A 21,761-nucleotide genomic window follows, 5' to 3' on the forward strand; every position below is an offset into this window, starting at 1 on the left:
GGCCCAGTTCCAGCCTGTTGTTAGTTAGTGGGGATGGTGATACTACCAATATAGTAGACAATGGCCCCGTTCCAGCCTGTTGTTAGTTAGTGGGGATGGTGATACTACCAATATAGTAGACAATGGCCCCGTTCCAGCCTGTTGTTAGTTAGTGGGGATGGTGATACTACCAGTATAGTAGACAATGGCCCCGTTCCAGCCTGTTGTTAGTTAGTGGGGATGGCAACGCTACCAATATAGTAGACAATGGCCCAGTTCCAGCCTGTTGTTAGTTAGTAGGGATGGCAACGCTGCCAATAGAGTAGACAATGTTCCCGTTCCAGCGTGTTGTTAGTTAGTGGGGATGATGATACTACCAATATAGTAGACAATGGCCCAGTTCCAGCCTGTTGTTAGTTAGTGGGGATGGTGATACTACCAATATAGTAGACAATGGCCCCGTTCCAGCCTGTTGTTAGTTAGTGGGGATGGTGATACTACCAATATAGTAGACAATGGCCCCGTTCCAGCCTGTTGTTAGTTAGTGGGGATGGAAAGGCTACCAATATAGTAGACAATGGCCCCGTTCCAGCCTGTTGTTAGTTAGTGGGGATGATGATACTACCACTATAGTAGACAATGGCCCCGTTCCAGCCTGTTGTTAGTTAGTGGGGATGGTGATACTACCAATATAGTAGACAATGGCCCAGTTCTAGCCTGTTGTTAGGTAGTGGGGATGGCAACGCTACCAATATAGTAGACAATGGCCCCGTTCCAGCGTGTTGTTAGTTAGTGGGGATGATGATACTACCAATATAGTAGACAATGGCCCAGTTCCAGCCTGTTGTTAGTTAGTGGGGATGGTGATACTACCAATATAGTAGACAATGGCCCCGTTCCAGCCTGTTGTTAGTTAGTGGGGATGGTGATACTACCAATATAGTAGACAATGGCCCCGTTCCAGCCTGTTGTTAGTTAGTGGGGATGGTGATACTACCAGTATAGTAGACAATGGCCCCGTTCCAGCCTGTTGTTAGTTAGTGGGGATGGTGATACTACCAATATAGTAGACAATGGCCCCGTTCCAGCCTGTTGTTAGTTAGTGGGGATGGTGATACTACCAGTATAGTAGACAATGGCCCCGTTCCAGCCTGTTGTTAGTTAGTGGGGATGGCAACGCTACCAATATAGTAGACAATGGCCCCGTTCCAGCCTGTTGTTAGTTAGTGGGGATGATGATACTACCAATATAGTAGACAATGGCCCCGTTCCAGCCTGTTGTTAGTTAGTGGGGATGGCAACGCTACCAATATAGTAGACAATGGCCCAGTTCCAGCCAGTTGTTAGTTAGTAGGGATGGCAACGCTGCCAATAGAGTAGACAATGTTCCCGTTCCAGCCTGTTGTTCGTTAGTGGGGATGGTGATACTACCAATATAGTAGACAATGGCCCCGTTCCAGCCTGTTGTTAGTTAGTGGGGATGGTGATACTACCAATATAGTAGACAATGGCCCCGTTCCAGCCTGTTGTTAGATAGTGGGGATGGTGATACTACCAATATAGTAGACAATGGCCCCGTTCCAGCCTGTTGTTAGTTAGTGGGGATGGTGATACTACCAATATAGTAGACAATGGCCCTGTTCCAGCCTGTTGTTAGTTAGTGGGGATGGCAACGCTACCAATATAGTAGACAATGTTCCCGTTCCAGCCTGTTGTTAGTTAGTGGGGATGGTGATACTACCAATATAGTAGACAATGGCCCCGTTCCAGCCTGTTGTTAGTTAGTGGGGATGGAAAGGCTACCAATATAGTAGACAATGGCCCCGTTCCAGCCTGTTGTTAGTTAGTGGGGATGATGATACTACCACTATAGTAGACAATGGCCCCGTTCCAGCCTGTTGTTAGTTAGTGGGGATGGTGATACTACCAATATAGTAGACAATGGCCCAGTTCTAGCCTGTTGTTAGGTAGTGGGGATGGCAACGCTACCAATATAGTAGACAATGGCCCCGTTCCAGCGTGTTGTTAGTTAGTGGGGATGATGATACTACCAATATAGTAGACAATGGCCCAGTTCCAGCCTGTTGTTAGTTAGTGGGGATGGTGATACTACCAATATAGTAGACAATGGCCCCGTTCCAGCCTGTTGTTAGTTAGTGGGGATGGTGATACTACCAATATAGTAGACAATGGCCCCGTTCCAGCCTGTTGTTAGTTAGTGGGGATGGTGATACTACCAGTATAGTAGACAATGGCCCCGTTCCAGCCTGTTGTTAGTTAGTGGGGATGGTGATACTACCAATATAGTAGACAATGGCCCCGTTCCAGCCTGTTGTTAGTTAGTGGGGATGGTGATACTACCAGTATAGTAGACAATGGCCCCGTTCCAGCCTGTTGTTAGTTAGTGGGGATGGCAACGCTACCAATATAGTAGACAATGGCCCCGTTCCAGCCTGTTGTTAGTTAGTGGGGATGATGATACTACCAATATAGTAGACAATGGCCCCGTTCCAGCCTGTTGTTAGTTAGTGGGGATGGCAACGCTACCAATATAGTAGACAATGGCCCCGTTCCAGCCTGTTGTTAGTTAGTGGGGATGGTGATACTACCAGTATAGTAGACAATGGCCCCGTTCCAGCCTGTTGTTAGTTAGTGGGGATGGTGATACTACCAATATAGTAGACAATGGCCCCGTTCCAGCCTGTTGTTAGTTAGTGGGGATGGCAACGCTACCAATATAGTAGACAATGGCCCCGTTCCAGCCTGTTGTTAGTTAGTGGGGATGGTGATACTACCAATATAGTAGACAATGGCCCCGTTCCAGCCTGTTGTTAGTTAGTGGGGATGATGATACTACCACTATAGTAGACAATGGCCCCGTTCCAGCCTGTTGCTAGTTAGTGGGGATGGTGATACTACCAATATAGTAGACAATGGCCCCGTTCCAGCCTGTTGTTAGTTAGTGGGGATGGTGATACTACCAATACCAGAGGGGGTTGTGGGACATCTTAACACATTATTCAGTGTGTGTCTGTGTGTGGTGACAGGCAGAGGGGGTTGTGGGACATCTTAACACATTATTCAGTGTGTGTCTGTGTGTGGTGACAGGCAGAGGGGGTTGTGGGACATCTTAACACATTATTCAGTGTGTGTCTGTGTGTGGTGACAGGCAGAGGGGGTTGTGGGACATCTTAACACATTATTCAGTGTGTGTCTGTGTGTGGTGACATGCAGAGGGGGTTGTGGGACATCTTAACACATTATTCAGTGTGTGTCTGTGTGTGGTGACAGGCAGAGGGGGTTGTGGGACATCTTAACACATTATTCAGTGTGTGTCTGTGTGTGGTGACAGGCAGAGGGGGTTGTGGGACATCTTAACACATTCAGTGTGTGTCTGTGTGTGGTGACAGGCAGAGGGGGTTGTGGGACATCTTAACACATTATTCAGTGTGTGTCTGTGTGTGGTGACAGGCAGAGGGGGTTGTGGGACATCTTAACACATTATTCAGTGTGTGTCTGTGTGTGGTGACAGGCAGAGGGGGTTGTGGGACATCTTAACACATTATTCAGTGTGTGTCTGTGTGTGGTGACAGGCAGAGGGGGTTGTGGGACATCTTAACACATTATTCAGTGTGTGTCTGTGTGTGGTGACAGGCAGAGGGGGTTGTGGGACATCTTAACACATTATTCAGTGTGTGTCTGTGTGTGGTGACATGCAGAGGGGGTTGTGGGACATCTTAACACATTATTCAGTGTGTGTCTGTGTGTGGTGACAGGCAGAGGGGGTTGTGGGACATCTTAACACATTATTCAGTGTGTGTCTGTGTGTGGTGACAGGCAGAGGGGGTTGTGGGACATCTTAACACATTATTCAGTGTGTGTCTGTGTGTGGTGACAGGCAGAGGGGGTTGTGGGACATCTTAACACATTATTCAGTGTGTGTCTGTGTGTGGTGACAGGCAGAGGGGGTTGTGGGACATCTTAACACATTATTCAGTGTGTGTCTGTGTGTGGTGACAGGCAGAGGGGGTTGTGGGACATCTTAACACATTCAGTGTGTGTCTGTGTGTGGTGACAGGCAGAGGGGGTTGTGGGACATCTTAACACATTATTCAGTGTGTGTCTGTGTGTGGTGACAGGCAGAGGGGGTTGTGGGACATCTTAACACATTATTCAGTGTGTGTCTGTGTGTGGTGACAGGCAGAGGGGGTTGTGGGACATCTTAACACATTATTCAGTGTGTGTCTGTGTGTGGTGACAGGCAGAGGGGGTTGTGGGACATCTTAACACATTATTCAGTGTGTGTCTGTGTGTGGTGACAGGCAGAGGGGTTTGTGGGACATCTTAACACATTATTCAGTGTGTGTCTGTGTGTGGTGACAGGCAGAGGGGGTTGTGGGACATCTTAACACATTATTCAGTGTGTGTCTGTGTGTGGTGACAGGCAGAGGGGGTTGTGGGACATCTTAACACATTATTCAGTGTGTGTCTGTGTGTGGTGACAGGCAGAGGGGGTTGTGGGACATCTTAACACATTATTCAGTGTGTGTCTGTGTGTGGTGACAGGCAGAGGGGGTTGTGGGACATCTTAACACATTATTCAGTGTGTGTCTGTGTGTGGTGACATGCAGAGGGGGTTGTGGGACATCTTAACACATTATTCAGTGTGTGTCTGTGTGTGGTGACATGCAGAGGGGGTTGTGGGACATCTTAACACATTATTCAGTGTGTGTCTGTGTGTGGTGACAGGCAGAGGGGGTTGTGGGACATCTTAACACATTATTCAGTGTGTGTCTGTGTGTGGTAACAGGCAGAGGGGGTTGTGGGACATCTTAACACATTATTCAGTGTGTGTCTGTGTGTGGTGACAGGCAGAGGGGGTTGTGGGACATCTTAACACATTATTCAGTGTGTGTCTGTGTGTGGTGACATGCAGAGGGGGTTGTGGGACATCTTAACACATTATTCAGTGTGTGTCTGTGTGTGGTGACATGCAGAGGGGGTTGTGGGACATCTTAACACATTATTCAGTGTGTGACATCTTAACACATTATTCAGTGTGTGTCTGTGTGTGGTGACAGGCAGAGGGGGTTGTGGGACATCTTAACACATTATTCAGTGTGTGTCTGTGTGTGGTGACAGGCAGAGGGGGTTGTGGGACATCTTAACACATTATTCAGTGTGTGTCTGTGTGTGGTGACAGGCAGAGGGGGTTGTGGGACATCTTAACACATTATTCAGTGTGTGTCTGTGTGTGGTGACAGGCAGAGGGGGTTGTGGGACATCTTAACACATTATTCAGTGTGTGTCTGTGTGTGGTGACAGGCAGAGGGGGTTGTGGGACTAGGGTGGCTGGAGAGGAGAGGGTGGAGTGGTATTAAATACATCACAACACAGAGTTTCCATGTGTTTGATTCCATTCCATTCGCTCTGTTCAAGCCATTATTGTGAGCCGCCCTCCCCTCCGCCAGTCTCCACTGATTTGGAGAAATCTCTCTTTTGGGGCACTCCGCATTGTAAAAAGTCTCTCCTTCTCTTTCTAGAGTCAATGAACTTAACCCTCCCTATATGTGAGTCCCGAAGACAATAACCGATCACCTCTGTGATCGTAACTTTGATTAAAAACAGAAGTCAGAGATTATGTAGTTAGTCCATTTATAGCCATCGTGTTGGAAAAGGAACTTAAAGAATCCAAGGAAAGATAAGTTAACATACAGACATGTACATTATGTACATTCACTTGAATTCAAATATAATTGTACTTTGTTGGCTGTTGATTGGTGAGTTTCTCCCTTCCTCCAGTTCATTGGACAGAAATGAGGGAGCCTCATTAGCATGAGAACTCTGACGCAGCCAATTGGAGAGCAGTAAGGCTTTCATCAAGTCCCTGCCAATAGTTTGACAGTATCAGTTTCTCCCAAAAAAAGGGGTGTGTCCTTCGCGACAGACATGGCAGACTGACATCTCCAAATGAAACGTAAATATATTAAAGATATGTAATATATAAATATATACTAATGAAAAGGTAACACAGGAACGTTTCATCTTCTGTCGTGCTGTCACCGTACCTTAAAGACATGATCACCGTACCTTAAAGACATGATCACCGTACCTTAAAGACATGATCACCGTACCTTAAAGACATGATCACCGTACCTGATCGCCGTACCTTAAAGACATGATCGCCGTACCTTAAAGACATGATCACCGTACCTTAAAGACATGATCACCGTACCTTAAAGACATGATCACCGTACCTTAAAGACATGATCACCGTACCTTAAAGACATGATCACCGTACCTTAAAGACATGACCACCGTACCTTAAAGACATGATCACCGTACCTTAAAGACATGATCACCGTACCTTAAAGACATGATCACCGTACCTTAAAGACATGACCACCGTACCTTAAAGACATGATCACCGTACCTTAAAGACATGATCACCGTACCTTAAAGACATGATCACCGTACCTTAAAGACATGATCACCGTACCTGATCGCCGTACCTTAAAGACATGATCGCCGTACCTTAAAGACATGATCACCGTACCTTAAAGACATGATCACCGTACCTTAAAGACATGATCACCGTACCTTAAAGACATGATCACCGTACCTTAAAGACATGATCACCGTACCTTAAAGACATGACCACCGTACCTTAAAGACATGATCACCGTACCTTAAAGACATGATCACCGTACCTTAAAGACATGATCACCGTACCTTAAAGACATGACCACCGTACCTTAAAGACATGATCACCGTACCTTAAAGACATGATCACCGTACCTTAAAGACATGATCACCGTACCTGATCGCCGTACCTTAAAGACATGATCGCCGTACCTTAAAGACATGATCACCGTACCTTAAAGACATGATCACCGTACCTTAAAGACATGATCACCGTCCCTTAAAGACATGATCACCGTCCCTTAAAGACATGATCACCGTCCCTTAAAGACATGATCACCATACCTTAAAGACATGATCACCGTACCTTAAAGACATGACCTTCATTTACACTATTTTTTGTGTGTTTTTCTTGCAGTGTTTTTTTTAACATCATCTTCATTGAACTATAGATCATATACAGGTCCATTCAGAAAGTATTCTGACCCCTTGACTTGTTCCACATTATGTTACATTACAGCCTTATTCTAACATGGACACACACAATACCCCATAACGACAAAGCAAAATAATGTTGTCTTTTTTTATTGCAATTGTATAAATTTAAAAAACACTAAAATATCACATTTCCATTAATATTCAGACCCTTTACTCAGTACTTTGTTGATGCACCTTTGGCAGTGATTACAGCCTTGAATCGTTTTGGGTGTGACGCTACAAGCTTGGTACACCTGTATAGGAGGTGTTTCTCCCATTCTTCTCTGCAGATCCCCTCAAGCTCCGTCAGATTGGATGGGGAGCGTCGCTGCACAGCTATTTTCAGGTCTCTCCCAGAGATGTTGGATCGGGTTCAAGTCTGAGCTCTGGCTGGGCCACTAAAGGACTTTCAGAGACTTGTCCCGAAGCCACTCCTGCATTGTCTTGGCTGTATGCTTAGGGTCGTTGTCCTGTTGAAAGGTGAACTTTCACCTCAGTCTGAGGTCCTGAACGCTCTGGAGCAGGTTTTCATCAAGGATCTCTCTGTACTTTGCTCCGTTCATCTTTCTCTCGATCCTGACTAGTCTCCCAGTTCCTGCCACTGAAAAACATCCCCACAGCATGATGCTGCCACTACCATGCTTCACCGCAGGGATGGTGCCACCATCACCATGCTTCACTGTTGGTGACAGGTTTCATCCAGATGTGACGCTTTGCATTCAGGTCAAAGAGTTCAATCTTGGTTTCATCAGACCAGAGAATCTTGTTTCTCTTGGTCTGAGTCCTTTAGGTGCCTTTTGGCAAACTGCAAGTGGGCTGTCATGTGCCTTTTACTGAGGAGTGGCTTCCATCTGGTCACTGCCATAAAGACCTGATTGGTGGAGTGCTGCGGAGATGGTTGTCCTTCTGGAAAGTTCTCCCATCTCCACAGAGGAACTCTGGAGCTCTGTCAGAGTGACCATCAGGTACTTGGTCACCTCCCTGACCAAGGCTCTGCTGGTTGGCCAGCTCTAGAAAGAGTCTTGGTGATGCCAAACGTCTTCCATTTAAGAATGATGGAGGCCACTGTGTTCTTGGGAACCTTCAATGCTGCAGAAATGTGTTGGTACTGTAGTGGAAATTTCCTGTATTTACCAAATCATGAGACCAAACAAGTCAGAGTTATCATAAAGTCCATCTTTAATTATTATGAGCTCCATCACAACCCTGTGACTCTCAGATCAATTCAGTGTCTATAAATTAATTCTCTGAGAGTGCTTACACATTGCAACTGAGATCCTTTATAGCAAAGACACACATAGCCAGACAGCATTGGCTATAAATTATCATTCAGCTTTGTCTCCTAAACTATGTTCTCATCTCGCTCTTGGTACCACTCAGGACCATAAAACAAAACCTCACCAACCGGCATATATCAAATACACCCCTCCTGGACAAGATCACAGAGACACAGTGACTGGCACACAGACATTGTGGAGCCAAGAGATAATTGGTCATCCCTTAACATGGTTTAAAAGATATGTTTACATTTGAAGACAAGCTTGATCTCTCCCCTCTCTGTGGCCCAAGTAACTGACCCCCATGACAGAGAAAGGATAACTGCAAATGGCCACCACTATAGTACAACAAGATACATTCTAAATGAGAAGTAACTCACAAGCATATAATGAAAATAAAACATCTTATCTATGTTACCCAACTATTCTGATTAATCCCCAACAGTACCCTTCCCCAGATCCGTTCCTCGACACAATCCTGTCTCAGAGCTCTAGGGACAATTCCTTCAACCTCATGGCTTAGTTTTTGCTCTGATATACACTGTTAACTGTGGGATCTTATATAGGCAGGTGTGAGTCTTTCCAAGTCATGTCCAATTAATTGAATTTACCACAGTTGGACTCCAATCAAGTTGTAGAAACATCTCAAGGATGATCAATGGAAACAAGATGCACCTGAGCTCTTTTTCGAGTCTCATAGCAAAGGGTCTGAATACTTATGTAAATAAGGTATTTATGTTTTGTATCTTTAATACATAAAAAAAAAATCTAAAAACCTGTTTTCACTTTGTCATTATGGGGTATTGTGTGTAGATTGATGAGGAAAAAAATATATTTTAATCAATTTTAGAATAAGGCTGTAACGTAGCAAAATGTGGAAAAAGTCAAGGGTCCTGAATACTTTCCGAACGCACTGAATATACACTGAGTGGACAGATCATTAGGAACACCTTTCCATGACAGATTGACCAGGTGTGTACTCTGTATCAGGAAACAAAATCTAAACGTTTGTTTTGTTGATACTTTTATCCAGTATATGGAAATAGTGGATCAGGCACTTTGAGTCCTTCCCAAACGTTTAGGCTCCTGTTGACAGCGGAACAGTAAGGAACAGGCTGGCTGGTTATTTCCTGGTTGTCTATCAGTCTGTCTGTCCAACAAGCATTACATCCAGACGATCTTAGCCCAACACATCCAGGCAAGCTCCAGGGTAATGTTTCCCCTAAGGTACATGTCTAGGATCAGCTTCCCCTCCCCAATCTTAACCTTAACCATTGGTTAGAGAAATGCAAAACTGATCCAAGGTGAGTGTCTAGGATCAACTCCCTACTCCGTCCAGGTAGAACTGGTGCTAGCCGAGTATATCCAGGTAGACAGGTGTGTCTTTCCCCATGGTATAGAGGACCTTCTGAATGTCCTTGATGTTCAACCTCTGCTGTGGTTCCCTCTGCCAGCAGCCCAGCATCAGGTCATACACCTCCTTGGGACAACCCCTTGGCCTGTCCAGGACCTGACCCTGTACTAAACACTCTATGACCTGAAGAGACAGAGAGAGGAGGGGTTAGGGTGTAGGGATTAGGGGTCAGTCAAACAGAGAGACAGAGAGAGGAGGGGTTAGGGTGTAGGGGTTAGGGGTCAGCCAAACAGAGAGACAGAGAGAGGAGGGGTTAGGGTGTAGGGGTTAGGGGTCAGTCAAACAGAGAGACAGAGAGAGGAGGGGTTAGGGTGTAGGGGTTAGGGGTCAGTCAAACAGAGAGACAGAGAGAGGAGGGGTTAGGGTGTAGGGGTTAGGGGTCAGTCAAACAGAGAGACAGAGAGAGGAGGGGTTAGGGTGTAGGGGTTAGGGTGTAGGGGTCAGTCAAACAGAGAGACAGAGAAAGGAGGGGTTAGGGTGTAGGGGCTTGGGGTCAGTCAAACAGAGAGACAGAGAAAGGAGGGGTTAGGGTGTAGGGGCTTGGGGTCAGTCAAACAGAGAGACAGAGAGAGGAGGGTTAGGGTGTAGGGGTTAGGGTGTAGGGGTCAGTCAAACAGAGAGACAGAGAGAGGAGGGGTTAGGGTGTAGGGGTTAGGGGTCAGTCAAACAGAGAGACAGAGAGAGGAGGGGTTAGGGTGTAGGGGTGTAGGGGTCAGTCAAACAGAGAGACAGAGAGAGGAGGGGTTAGGGTGTAGGGGTTAGGGGTCAGTCAAACAGAGAGACAGAGAGAGGAGGGGTTAGGGTGTAGGGGTTAGGGGTCAGTCAAACAGAGAGACAGAGAGAGGAGGGGTTAGGGTGTAGGGGTTAGGGGTCAGCCAAACAGAGAGACAGAGAGAGGAGGGGTTAGGGTGTAGGGGTTAGGGGTCAGTCAAACAGAGAGACAGAGAGAGGAGGGGTTAGGGTGTAGGGGTTAGGGGTCAGTCAAACAGAGAGACAGAGAGAGGAGGGGTTAGGGTGTAGGGGTTAGGGTGTAGGGGTCAGTCAAACAGAGAGACAGAGAAAGGAGGGGTTAGGGTGTAGGGGCTTGGGGTCAGTCAAACAGAGAGACAGAGAGAGGAGGGTTAGGGTGTAGGGGTTAGGGTGTAGGGGTCAGTCAAACAGAGAGACAGAGAGAGGAGGGGTTAGGGTGTAGGGGTTAGGGGTCAGTCAAACAGAGAGACAGAGAGAGGAGGGGTTAGGGTGTAGGGGTGTAGGGGTCAGTCAAACAGAGAGACATAGAGAGGAGGGGTTAGGGTGTAGGGGTTAGGGGTCAGTCAAACAGAGAGACAGAGTGAGGAGGGGTTAGAGTGTAGGGGTTAGGGGTCAGTCAAACAGAGAGACAGAGAGAGGAGGGGTTAGGGTGTAGGGGTTAGGGGTCAGTCAAACAGAGAGACAGAGAGAGGAGGGGTTAGGGTGTAGGGGTCAGTCAAACAGAGAGACAGAGAGAGGAGGGGTTAGGGGTCAGTCAAACAGAGAGACAGAGAGAGGAGGGGTTAGGGTGTAGGGGTTAGGGGTCAGTCAAACAGAGAGACAGAGAGAGGAGGGGTTAGGGTGTAGGGGTTAGGGGTCAGTCAAACAGAGAGACAGAGAGGAGGGGTTAGGGTGTAGGGGTTAGGGGTCAGACAAACAGAGAGACAGAGAGAGGAGGGGTTAGGGTGTAGGGGTGTAGGGGTCAGTCAAACAGAGAGACAGAGAGAGGATGCAGAGATTATTGTACACCTGTTTTTTCACTACATACATTTGGGTTTCAAAACATTAAAATGCTCTCACTGACTACAGGTTAATATTTTTTTCTAGAAACGTGGGGAATATCAATTTCAAAGAAAATATTGACACTTCAAGTGCATGAATTACTAGGGGAATGTGCACCCCTTGACAGGTTATTTCTTAAGGGCAGTTTGAATGTACTAATAAACTTGCTTTGTAAGAGTAATATTAAGAAGAGGTGGGCCGGGCCTCAGGAAGAGGTGGGCCGGGCCTCAGGAAGAGCTGGGCCGGTCCTCAGGAAGAGCTGGGCCGGGCCTCAGGAAGAGGTGGGCCGGGCCTCAGGAAGAGGTGGGCCGGGCCTCAGGAAGAGGTGGGCCGGGCCTCAGGAAGAGGTGGCCGGGCCTCAGGAAGAGGTGGCCGGGCCTCAGGAAGAGGTGGGCCTCAGGAAGAGGTGGGCCGGGCCTCAGGAAGTGCTGTGCCGGGCCTCAGGAAGAGGTGGGCCGGGCATCAGGAAGAGGTGGGCCGGGCCTCAGGAAGAGGTGGGCGGGCATCAGGAAGAGGTAGCCGGGGCCTCAGGAAGAGGTGGGCCGGGCCTCAGGAAGAGGTGGCCGGGCCTCAGGAAGAGGTGGGCCTCAGGAAGAGGTGGGCCGGGCCTCAGGAAGTGCTGTGCCGGGCCTCAGGAAGAGGTGGGCCGGGCATCAGGAAGAGGTGGGCCGGGCCTCAGGAAGAGGTGGGCGGGCATCAGGAAGAGGTAGCCGGGGCCTCAGGAAGAGGTGGGCCGGGCCTCAGGAAGAGGTGGGCCGGGCCTCAGGAACTGTTGGGCCGGGCCTCAGGAAGAGGTGGGCCGGGCCTCAGGAAGAGCTGGGGCGGGAATCAGGAAGAGGTAGCCGGGCCTCAGGAAGAGGTGGGCCTGGCCTCAGGAAGTGGTGGGCCGGGCCTCAGGAAGTGGTGGGCCGGGCCTCAGGAAGTGGTGGGCCGGGCCTCAGGAAGTGCTGGGCCGGGCCTCAGGAAGAGGTGGGCCGGGCCTCAGGAAGAGGTGGGCGGGAATCAGGAAGAGGTAGCCGGCGCTCAGGAAGAGGTGGGCCGGGCCTCAGGAAGAGGTGGGCCGGGCCTCAGGAATAGGTGGGCCAGGCCTCAGGAAGAGGTGGGCCAGGCCTCAGGAAGAGGTGGGCCGGGCCTAAGGAAGAGGGCCTCAAGAAGAGGTGGGCCGGGACTCGGGAAGAGGTGGGCCGGGCCTCAGGAAGAGGTGATAGTCACTAGGGGTGCTCCTAAATGTGTTTTATAGTCACTAGGGGTGCTCCTAGGGGTGCTCCTAAATGTGTTATATAGTCACTATTGGTGCTCCTAGCGGTGCTCCTAAATGTGTTATATAGACACTAGGTGTGCTCCTAGGGGTGCTCCTAAATGTGTTATATATAGTCACTAGGGGTGCTCCTAAATGTGTTATATAGTCACTAGGGGTGCTCCTAGGGGTGCTCCTAAATGTGTTATGTAGACACTAGGGGTGCTCCTAGGGGTGCTCCTAAATGTGTTATATAGACACTAGGGGTGCTCCTAGGGGTGCTCCTAAATGTGTTATATAGACACTAGGGGTGCTCCTAGGGGTGCTCCTAAATGTGTTGTATAGACACTAGGGGTGCTCCTAGGGGTGCTCCTAAATGTGTTATATAGTCACTAGGGGTGCTCCTAAATGTGTTATATAGACACTAGGGGTGCTCCTAAATGTGTTATAAAGACACTAGGGGTGCTCCTAAAAGTGTTATATAGACACTAGGGGTGCTCCTAAATGTGTTATATAGACACTAGGGGTGCTCCTAGGGGTGCTACTAAATGTGTTATATAGACACTAGGGGTGCTCCTAGGGGTGCTCCTAAATGTGTTATATAGTCACTAGGGGTGCTCCTAAATGTGTTATATAGACACTAGGGGTGCTCCTAAATGTGTTATAAAGACACTAGGGGTGCTCCAAAAAGTGTTATATAGACACTAGGGGTGCTCCTAAATGTGTTACATAGACACTAGGGGTGCTCCTAGGGGTGCTACTAAATGTGTTATATGGACACTAGAGGTGCTCCTAGGGGTGCTCCTAAATGTGTTATGTAGTCACTAGGGGTGCTCCTAGGGGTGCTCCTAAATGTGTTATATAATCACTAGGGGTGCTCATAGGGGTGCTCCTAAATGTGTTATATAATCACTAGGGGTGCTCCTAGGGGTGCTCCTAAATGTGTTATATAGTCACTACTTTTGTCTGCAGACCACCAATACAAATGTGATTTGAAATGGCGTCCTATTGCCTAAATAGTCCACTACTCTTGACCAGAGCCCTACGGGACGCAGGCAAGGTGTTCGTGGTCCAGTATACCTCGTTGTTGGCCAGCTGAAACCACGGCTGCTTCCCGTAGGTGAAGATCTCCCAGAGGATGACTCCAAAGCTCCAAACATCACTTTCTGTTGTGAACTTTCTGTACATGATGCTCTCAGGGGGCATCCAGCGGATCGGCAACATGGTGTGACCTCCGACCTGAAACAGGTTAACATGACTACATTAGTACAGTGCTGTGTGACCTCCGACCTGAAACAGGTTAACATGACTATATTAGTACAGCGCTGTGTGACCTCCGACCTGAAACAGGTTAACATGACTACATTAGTACAGCGCTGTGTGACCTCCGACCTGAAACAGGTTAACATGACTACATTAGTACAGTGCTGTGTGACCTCCGACCTGAAACAGGTTAACATGACTTCATTAGTACAGCGCTGTGTGACCTCCGACCTGAAACAGGTTAACAGGACTATATTAGTACAGCGCTGTGTGACCTGATACAGGTTAACAGGACTATATTAGTACCGCGCTGTGTGACCTGATACAGGTTAACAGCTAATCATTGGCCTGACAGCATCAACAAGACTGATGTTACTGTTGAAATCACGGTCCTGACAGCATCAACAAGACTGAAGTTACTGTTGTAATCACGGTCCTGACAGCATCAACAAGACTGATGTTACTGTTGAAATCACGGTCCTGACAGCATCAACAAGACTGATGTTACTGTTGAAATCACGGTCCTGACAGCATCAACAAGACTGATGTTACTGTTGTAATCACGGTCCTGACAGCATCAACAAGACTGATGTTACTGTTGAAATCACGGTCCTGACAGCATCAACAAGACTGATGTTACTGTTGAAATCACGGTCCTGACAGCATCAACAAGACTGATGTTACTGTTGTAATCATGGACAGCATCAACAAGACTGATGTTACTGTTGTAATCATGGACAGCATCAACAAGACTGGTGTTACTGTTGTAATCATGGACAGCATCAACAAGACTGATGTTACTGTTGTAATCATTGACAATATCAACAAGACTGATGTTAATGTTGTAATCATGGCCCTGACAGCATCAACAAGACTGATGTTACTGTTGTAATCATGGACAGCATCAACAAGACTGATGTTACTGTTGTAATCATGGTCCTGACAGCATCAACAAGACTGATGTTACTGTTGTAATCACAGTCCTGACAGCATCAACAAGACTGATATTACTGTTGTAATCATGGACAGCATCAACAATACTGATGTTACTGTTGTAATCATGGCCCTGACAGCATCAACAAGACTGATGTTACTATTGTCATCACGGTCCCGACAGCATCAACAAGACTGATGTTACTGTTGTAATAACGGTCCTGACAGCATCAACAAGACTGATGTTACTGTTGTCATCACGGCCCTGACAGCATCAACAAGACTGATGTTACTGTTGTAATCATGGTCCTGAAAGCATCAACAAGACTGATGTTACTGTTGTAATCATGGGTCTGACAGTATCAACTAGACTGATGTTACTGTTGTAATCATTGACAGCATCAACAAGACTAATGTTACTGTTGTAATCATGGTCCTGACAGCATCAACAAGACTGATGTTACTGTTGTAATCATGGGTCTGACAGTATCAACAAGACTGATGTTACTGTTGTAATCATGGACAGCATCAACAAGACTGATGTTACTGTTGTAATCATGGGCCTGACAGCATCAACAAGACTGATGTTACTGTTGTAATCATGGCCCTGACAGCATCAACAAGACTGATGTTACTGTTGTAATCACGGTCCTGACAGCATCAACAAGACTGATGTTACTGTTGAAATCACGGTCCTGACAGCATCAACAAGACTAATGTTACTGTTGAAATCACGGTCCTGACAGCATCAACAAGACTGATGTTACTGTTGTAATCATGGACAGCATCAACAAGACTGATGTTACTGTTGTAATCATGGACAGCATCAACAAGACTGATGTTACTGTTGTAATCATGGACAGCATCAACAAGACTGGTGTTACTGTTGTAATCACGGTCCTGACAGCATCAACAAGACTGATGTTACTGTTGTAATCATGGACAGCATCAACAAGACTGATGTTACTGTTGTAATCATGGGCCTGACAGCATCAACAAGACTGATGTTGCTGTTGTAATCACGGCCCTGACAGCATCAACAAGACTGATGTTACTGTTGTAATCATGGGCCTGACAGCATCAACAAGACTGATGTTAGTTTTGTAATCATGGACATCATCAACAAGACTGATGTTACTGTTGTAATCATGGACAGCATCAACAAGACTGATGTTACTGTTGTAATCACGGTCCTGACAGCATCAACAAGACTGATGTTACTGTTGTAATCATTGACAGTATCAACAAGACTGATGTTACCGTTGTAATCATGGTCCTGACAGCATCAACAAGACTGATGTTACTGTTGTAATCACAGTCCTGACAGCATCAACAAGACTGATATTACTATTGTAATCATGGACAGCATCAACAAGGCTGATGTTACTGTTGTAATCATTGACAGCATCAACAATACTGATGTTACTGTTGTAATCATGGGTCTGACAGTATCAACAAGACTGATGTTACTGTTGTAATCATGGACAGCATCAACAAGACTGATGTTACTGTTGTAATCATGGGCCTGACAGCATCAACAAGACTGATGTTACTGTTGTAATCATGGGCAGCATCAACAAGAATAATGTTTCTGTTGTAATCATGGTCCTGACAGCATCAACAAGACTGATGTTACTGTTGTAATCATGGACAGCATCAACAAGACTGATGTTACTGTTGTAATCATGGACAGCATCAACAAGATTAATGTTACTGTTGTAATCATGGTCCTGACAGCATCAACAAGACTGATGTTACTGTTGTAATAATGGACATCATCAACAAGACTGATGTTACTGTTGTAATCATGGACAGCATCAACAAGATTAATGTTACTGTTGTAATCATGGTCCTGACAGCATCAACAAGACTGATGTTACTGTTGTAATCATGGGTCTGACAGTATCAACAAGACTGATGTTACTGTTGTAATCATGGACAGCATCAACAAGACTGATGTTACTGTTGTAATCATGGGCCTGACAGCATCAACAAGACTGATGTTACTGTTGTAATCATGGACAGCATCAACAAGAATGATGTTTCTGTTGTAATCATGGACATCATCAACAAGACTGATGTTACTGTTGTAATCATGGACAGCATCAACAAGACTGATGTTACTGTTGTAATCATGGGCCTGACAGCATCAACAAGACTGATGTTGCTGTTGTAATCACGGCCCTGACAACATCAAGAAGACTGATGTTACTGTTGTAATCATGGGCCTGACAGCATCAACAAGACTGATGTTACTGTTGTAATCATGGGCCTGACAGCATCAACAAGACTGATGTTAGTTTTGTAATCATGGACATCATCAACAAGACTGATGTTACTGTTGTAATCATGAACAGCATCAACAAGACTGATGTTACTGTTGTAATCACGGTCCTGACAGCATCAACAAGACTGATGTTACTGTTGTAATCACGGTCCAGACAGCATCAACAAGACTGATGTTACTGTTGTAATCATGGCCCTGACAGCATCAACAAGACTGATGTTACTGTTGTAATCATGGACAGCATCAACAAGACAGATGTTACTGTTGTAATCATGGACAGCATCAACAAGAGTGATGTTACTGTTGTAATCATGGTCCTGACAGCATCAACAAGACTGATGTTACTGTTGTAATCATGGACAGCATCAACAAGAATGATGTTACTGTTGTCATCAGGGCCCTGACAGCATCAACAAGACTGATGTTACTGTTGTAATCAGGGTCCTGACAGCATCAACAAGACTGATGTTACTGTTGTAATCACGGCCCTGACAGCATCAACAAGACTGATGTTACTGTTGTAATCATGGTCCTGACAGCATTAACAAGACTGATGTTAGTTTTGTAATCATGGACAGCATAAACAAGAATGATGTTACTGTTGTAATCATGGCCCTGACAGCATCAACAAGACTGGTGTTACTGTTGTCATCACGGCCTTTACAGCATCAACAAGACTGATGTTACTGTTGTAATCACGGTCCTGACAGCATCAACAAGACTGATGTTAGTTTTGTAATCATGGACAGCATAAACAAGACTGATGTTACTGTTGTAATCATGGACAGCATCAACAAGACTGATGTTACTGTTGTAATCATGGACAGCATCAACAAGACTGATGTTACTGTTGTAATCATGGACAGCATCAACAAGACTGATGTTACTGTTGTAATCATGGGCCTGACAGCATCAACAAGACTGATGTTACTGTTGTAATCACGGTCCTGACAGCATCAACAAGACTTGATGTTACTGTTGTAATCACGGTCCTGACAGCATTAACAAGACTGATGTTACTGTTGTAATCATGGACAGCATCAACAAGAATGATGTTTCTGTTGTAATCATGGACATCATCAACAAGACTGATGTTACTGTTGTAATCATGGACAGCATCAACAAGACTGATGTTACTGTTGTAATCATGGGCCTGACAGCATCAACAAGACTGATGTTAGTTTTGTAATCATGGACATCATCAACAAGACTGATGTTACTGTTGTAATCATGAACAGCATCAACAAGACTGATGTTACTGTTGTAATCACGGTCCTGACAGCATCAACAAGACTGATGTTACTGTTGTAATCACGGTCCAGACAGCATCAACAAGACTGATGTTACTGTTGTAATCATGGCCCTGACAGCATCAACAAGACTGATGTTACTGTTGTAATCATGGACAGCATCAACAAGACAGATGTTACTGTTGTAATCATGGACAGCATCAACAAGAGTGATGTTACTGTTGTAATCATGGTCCTGACAGCATCAACAAGACTGATGTTACTGTTGTAATCATGGACAGCATCAACAAGAATGATGTTACTGTTGTCATCACGGCCCTGACAGCATCAACAAGACTGATGTTACTGTTGTAATCAGGGTCCTGACAGCATCAACAAGACTGATGTTACTGTTGTAATCACGGCCCTGACAGCATCAACAAGACTGATGTTACTGTTGTAATCATGGTCCTGACAGCATTAACAAGACTGATGTTAGTTTTGTAATCATGGACAGCAGAAACAAGAATGATGTTACTGTTGTAATCATGGCCCTGACAGCATCAACAAGACTGGTGTTACTGTTGTCATCACGGCCCTTACAGCATCAACAAGACTGATGTTACTGTTGTAATCACGGTCCTGACAGCATCAACAAGACTGATGTTAGTTTTGTAATCATGGACAGCATAAACAAGACTGATGCTACTGTTGTAATCATGGACAGCATCAACAAGACTGATGTTACTGTTGTAATCATGGACAGCATCAACAAGACTGATGTTACTGTTGTAATCATGGACAGCATCAACAAGACTGATGTTACTGTTGTAATCATGGGCCTGACAGCATCAACAAGACTGATGTTACTGTTGTAATCACGGTCCTGACAGCATCAACAAGACTGATGTTACTGTTGTAATCATGGGCCTGACAGCATCAACAAGACTGATGTTACTGTTGTAATCACGGTCCTGACAGCATCAACAAGACTGATGTTACTGTTGTAATCACGGTCCTGACAGCATTAACAAGACTGATGTTACTGTTGTAATCATGGACATCATCAACAAGACTGATGTTACTGTTGTAATCACGGCTCTGACAGCATCATCAAGACTGATGTTACTGTTGTAATCATGGACAGCATCAACAAGACTGATGTTACTGTTATAATATGGATATGGTTTAAAGTAGTGCACTATATAGGAATTAGGGTTCCATTTGTCATGTACACCTCATGGCCACCTCTTAGCTCTGGGCCATAGACGTCATGGCTACCTGTTAGCTCTGGGCCATAGACCTCATGGCTAACTGTTAGCTCTGGGCCATAGACCTCATGGCTAACTGTTAGCTCTGGGCCATAGACCTCGTAAGGGCCTGATAACCATCTAGACTCTCCCCAGGCCTGATAACCACCTACACCTCATGGCTACCTGTTAGCTCTGGGCCATAGACCTCGTAAGGTAAACATCTAGACTCTCCCCAGGACTGATAACCATCTAGACTCTCTCCAGGTCTGATAACCATCTAGACTCTCCCCAGGCCTGATAACCATCTAGACTCTCCCCAGGCCTGATAACCATCTAGACTCTCCCCAGGCCTTATAACCATCTAGACTCTCCCCAGGCCTGATAACCATCTAGACTCTCCCCAGGACTGATAACCATCTAGACTCTCCCCGTCCACAGAATACCTCAACTCCTCAGTCAGACAGTGGCAAACATGGATTCTATTTTAGGAGTATGGCAGCCAACAAGCCACCACCTGCTGGGCAGCTGCCAGGCAGAGATAGAAAGTTGCTGCACTGTCACCTGGTATTAACTAGTTGTGATGATAACTCACTGTCACCTGGTATTAACTAGTTGTGATGATAACTCACTGTAATCTGGTATTAACTAGTTGTCTGGTATTTACTAGTTGTGATGATAACTCACTGTCACCTGGTATTAACTAGTTGTGATGATAACTCACTGTAATCTGGTATTGACTAGTTGTGATGATAACGCACTGTAATCTGGTATTAACTAGTTGTCTGGTATTTACTAGTTGTGATGATAACTCATTGTAATCTGGTATTAACTAGTTGTGATGATAACTCACTGGTGTCTGGTATTAACTAGTTGTGATGATAACTCACTGTAATCTGGTATTAACTAGTTGTGATGATAACTCACTGGTGTCTGGTATTAACTAGTTGTGATGATAACTCACTGTAATCTGGTATTAACTAGTTGTCTGGTATTAACTAGTTGTGATGATAACTCACTGTCACCTGGTATTAACTAGTTGTGATGATAACTCACTGTAATCTGGTATTAACTAGTTGTCTGGTATTAACTAGTTGTGATGATAACTCACTGTCACCTGGTATTAACTAGTTGTGATGATAACTCACTGTAATCTGGTATTTACTAGTTATGATGATAACTCACTGTAATCTGGTATTAACTAGTTGTGATGATAACTCACTGTAATCTGGTATTTACTAGTTGTCTGGTATTAACTAGTTGTGATGATAACTCACTGTTGTCTGGTATTAACTAGTTGTCTGGTATTAACTAGTTGTGATGATAACTCACTGTTGTCTGGTATTTACTAGTTGTCTGGTATTTACTAGTTGTGATGATAACTCACTGTAATCTGGTATTAACTAGTTGTGATGATAACTCACTGTTGTCTGGTATTTACTAGTTGTCTGGTATTTACTAGTTGTGATGATAACTCACTGTAATCTGGTATTAACTAGTTGTGATGATAACTCACTGTTGTCTGGTATTTACTAGTTGTGATGATAACTCACTGTTGTCTGGTATTTACTAGTTGTGATGATAACTCAGTGTCACCTGGTATAAACTAGTTGTGATGATAACTCACTGTTATCTGTTATTAACTAGTTGTCTGGTATTAACTAGTTGTGATGATAACTCACTGTTATCTGGTATGAACTAGTTGTGATCATAACTCACTGTTATCTGGTATTAACTAGTTGTCTGGTATAAACTAGTTGTCTGGTATTAACTAGTTGTGATCATAACTCACTGTTATCTGTTATTAACTAGTTGTCTGGTATGAACTAGTTGTGACGATAACTCACTGTTATCTGGAATGAACTAGTTGTGATGATAACTCACTGTTATCTGATATTAATACTTGATGGAGTACCACGACCAGCACAATACTGGATGGAGTACCACGACCAACACAATACTGGATGGAGTACCAGGACCAA

At 45.4% G+C, this 21,761-nt stretch overlaps 1 protein-coding gene across 1 annotated transcript in view; it reads right to left on the reverse strand.

The window, feature by feature from the left end:
• Positions 1-9,726: 9,726 nt before the first annotated feature.
• The window catches only part of LOC139384445 (NT-3 growth factor receptor-like), a 130,012-nt gene continuing 117,977 nt past the window's right edge, over positions 9,727-21,761 (reverse strand). The window contains exons 16-17 of the mRNA XM_071129211.1: positions 13,898-14,056; positions 9,727-9,912 (exon numbers count right to left, since the gene is read on the reverse strand). Of these exons, the coding sequence (XP_070985312.1) occupies positions 9,727-9,912; positions 13,898-14,056 (345 nt within the window). The remainder of the gene's footprint in view (positions 9,913-13,897; positions 14,057-21,761) is intronic.

The sequence above is a fragment of the Oncorhynchus clarkii genome, chromosome 26 (genome assembly GCF_045791955.1).
Source record: "Oncorhynchus clarkii lewisi isolate Uvic-CL-2024 chromosome 26, UVic_Ocla_1.0, whole genome shotgun sequence".
NCBI classification, from domain to species: domain Eukaryota; kingdom Metazoa; phylum Chordata; class Actinopteri; order Salmoniformes; family Salmonidae; genus Oncorhynchus; species Oncorhynchus clarkii.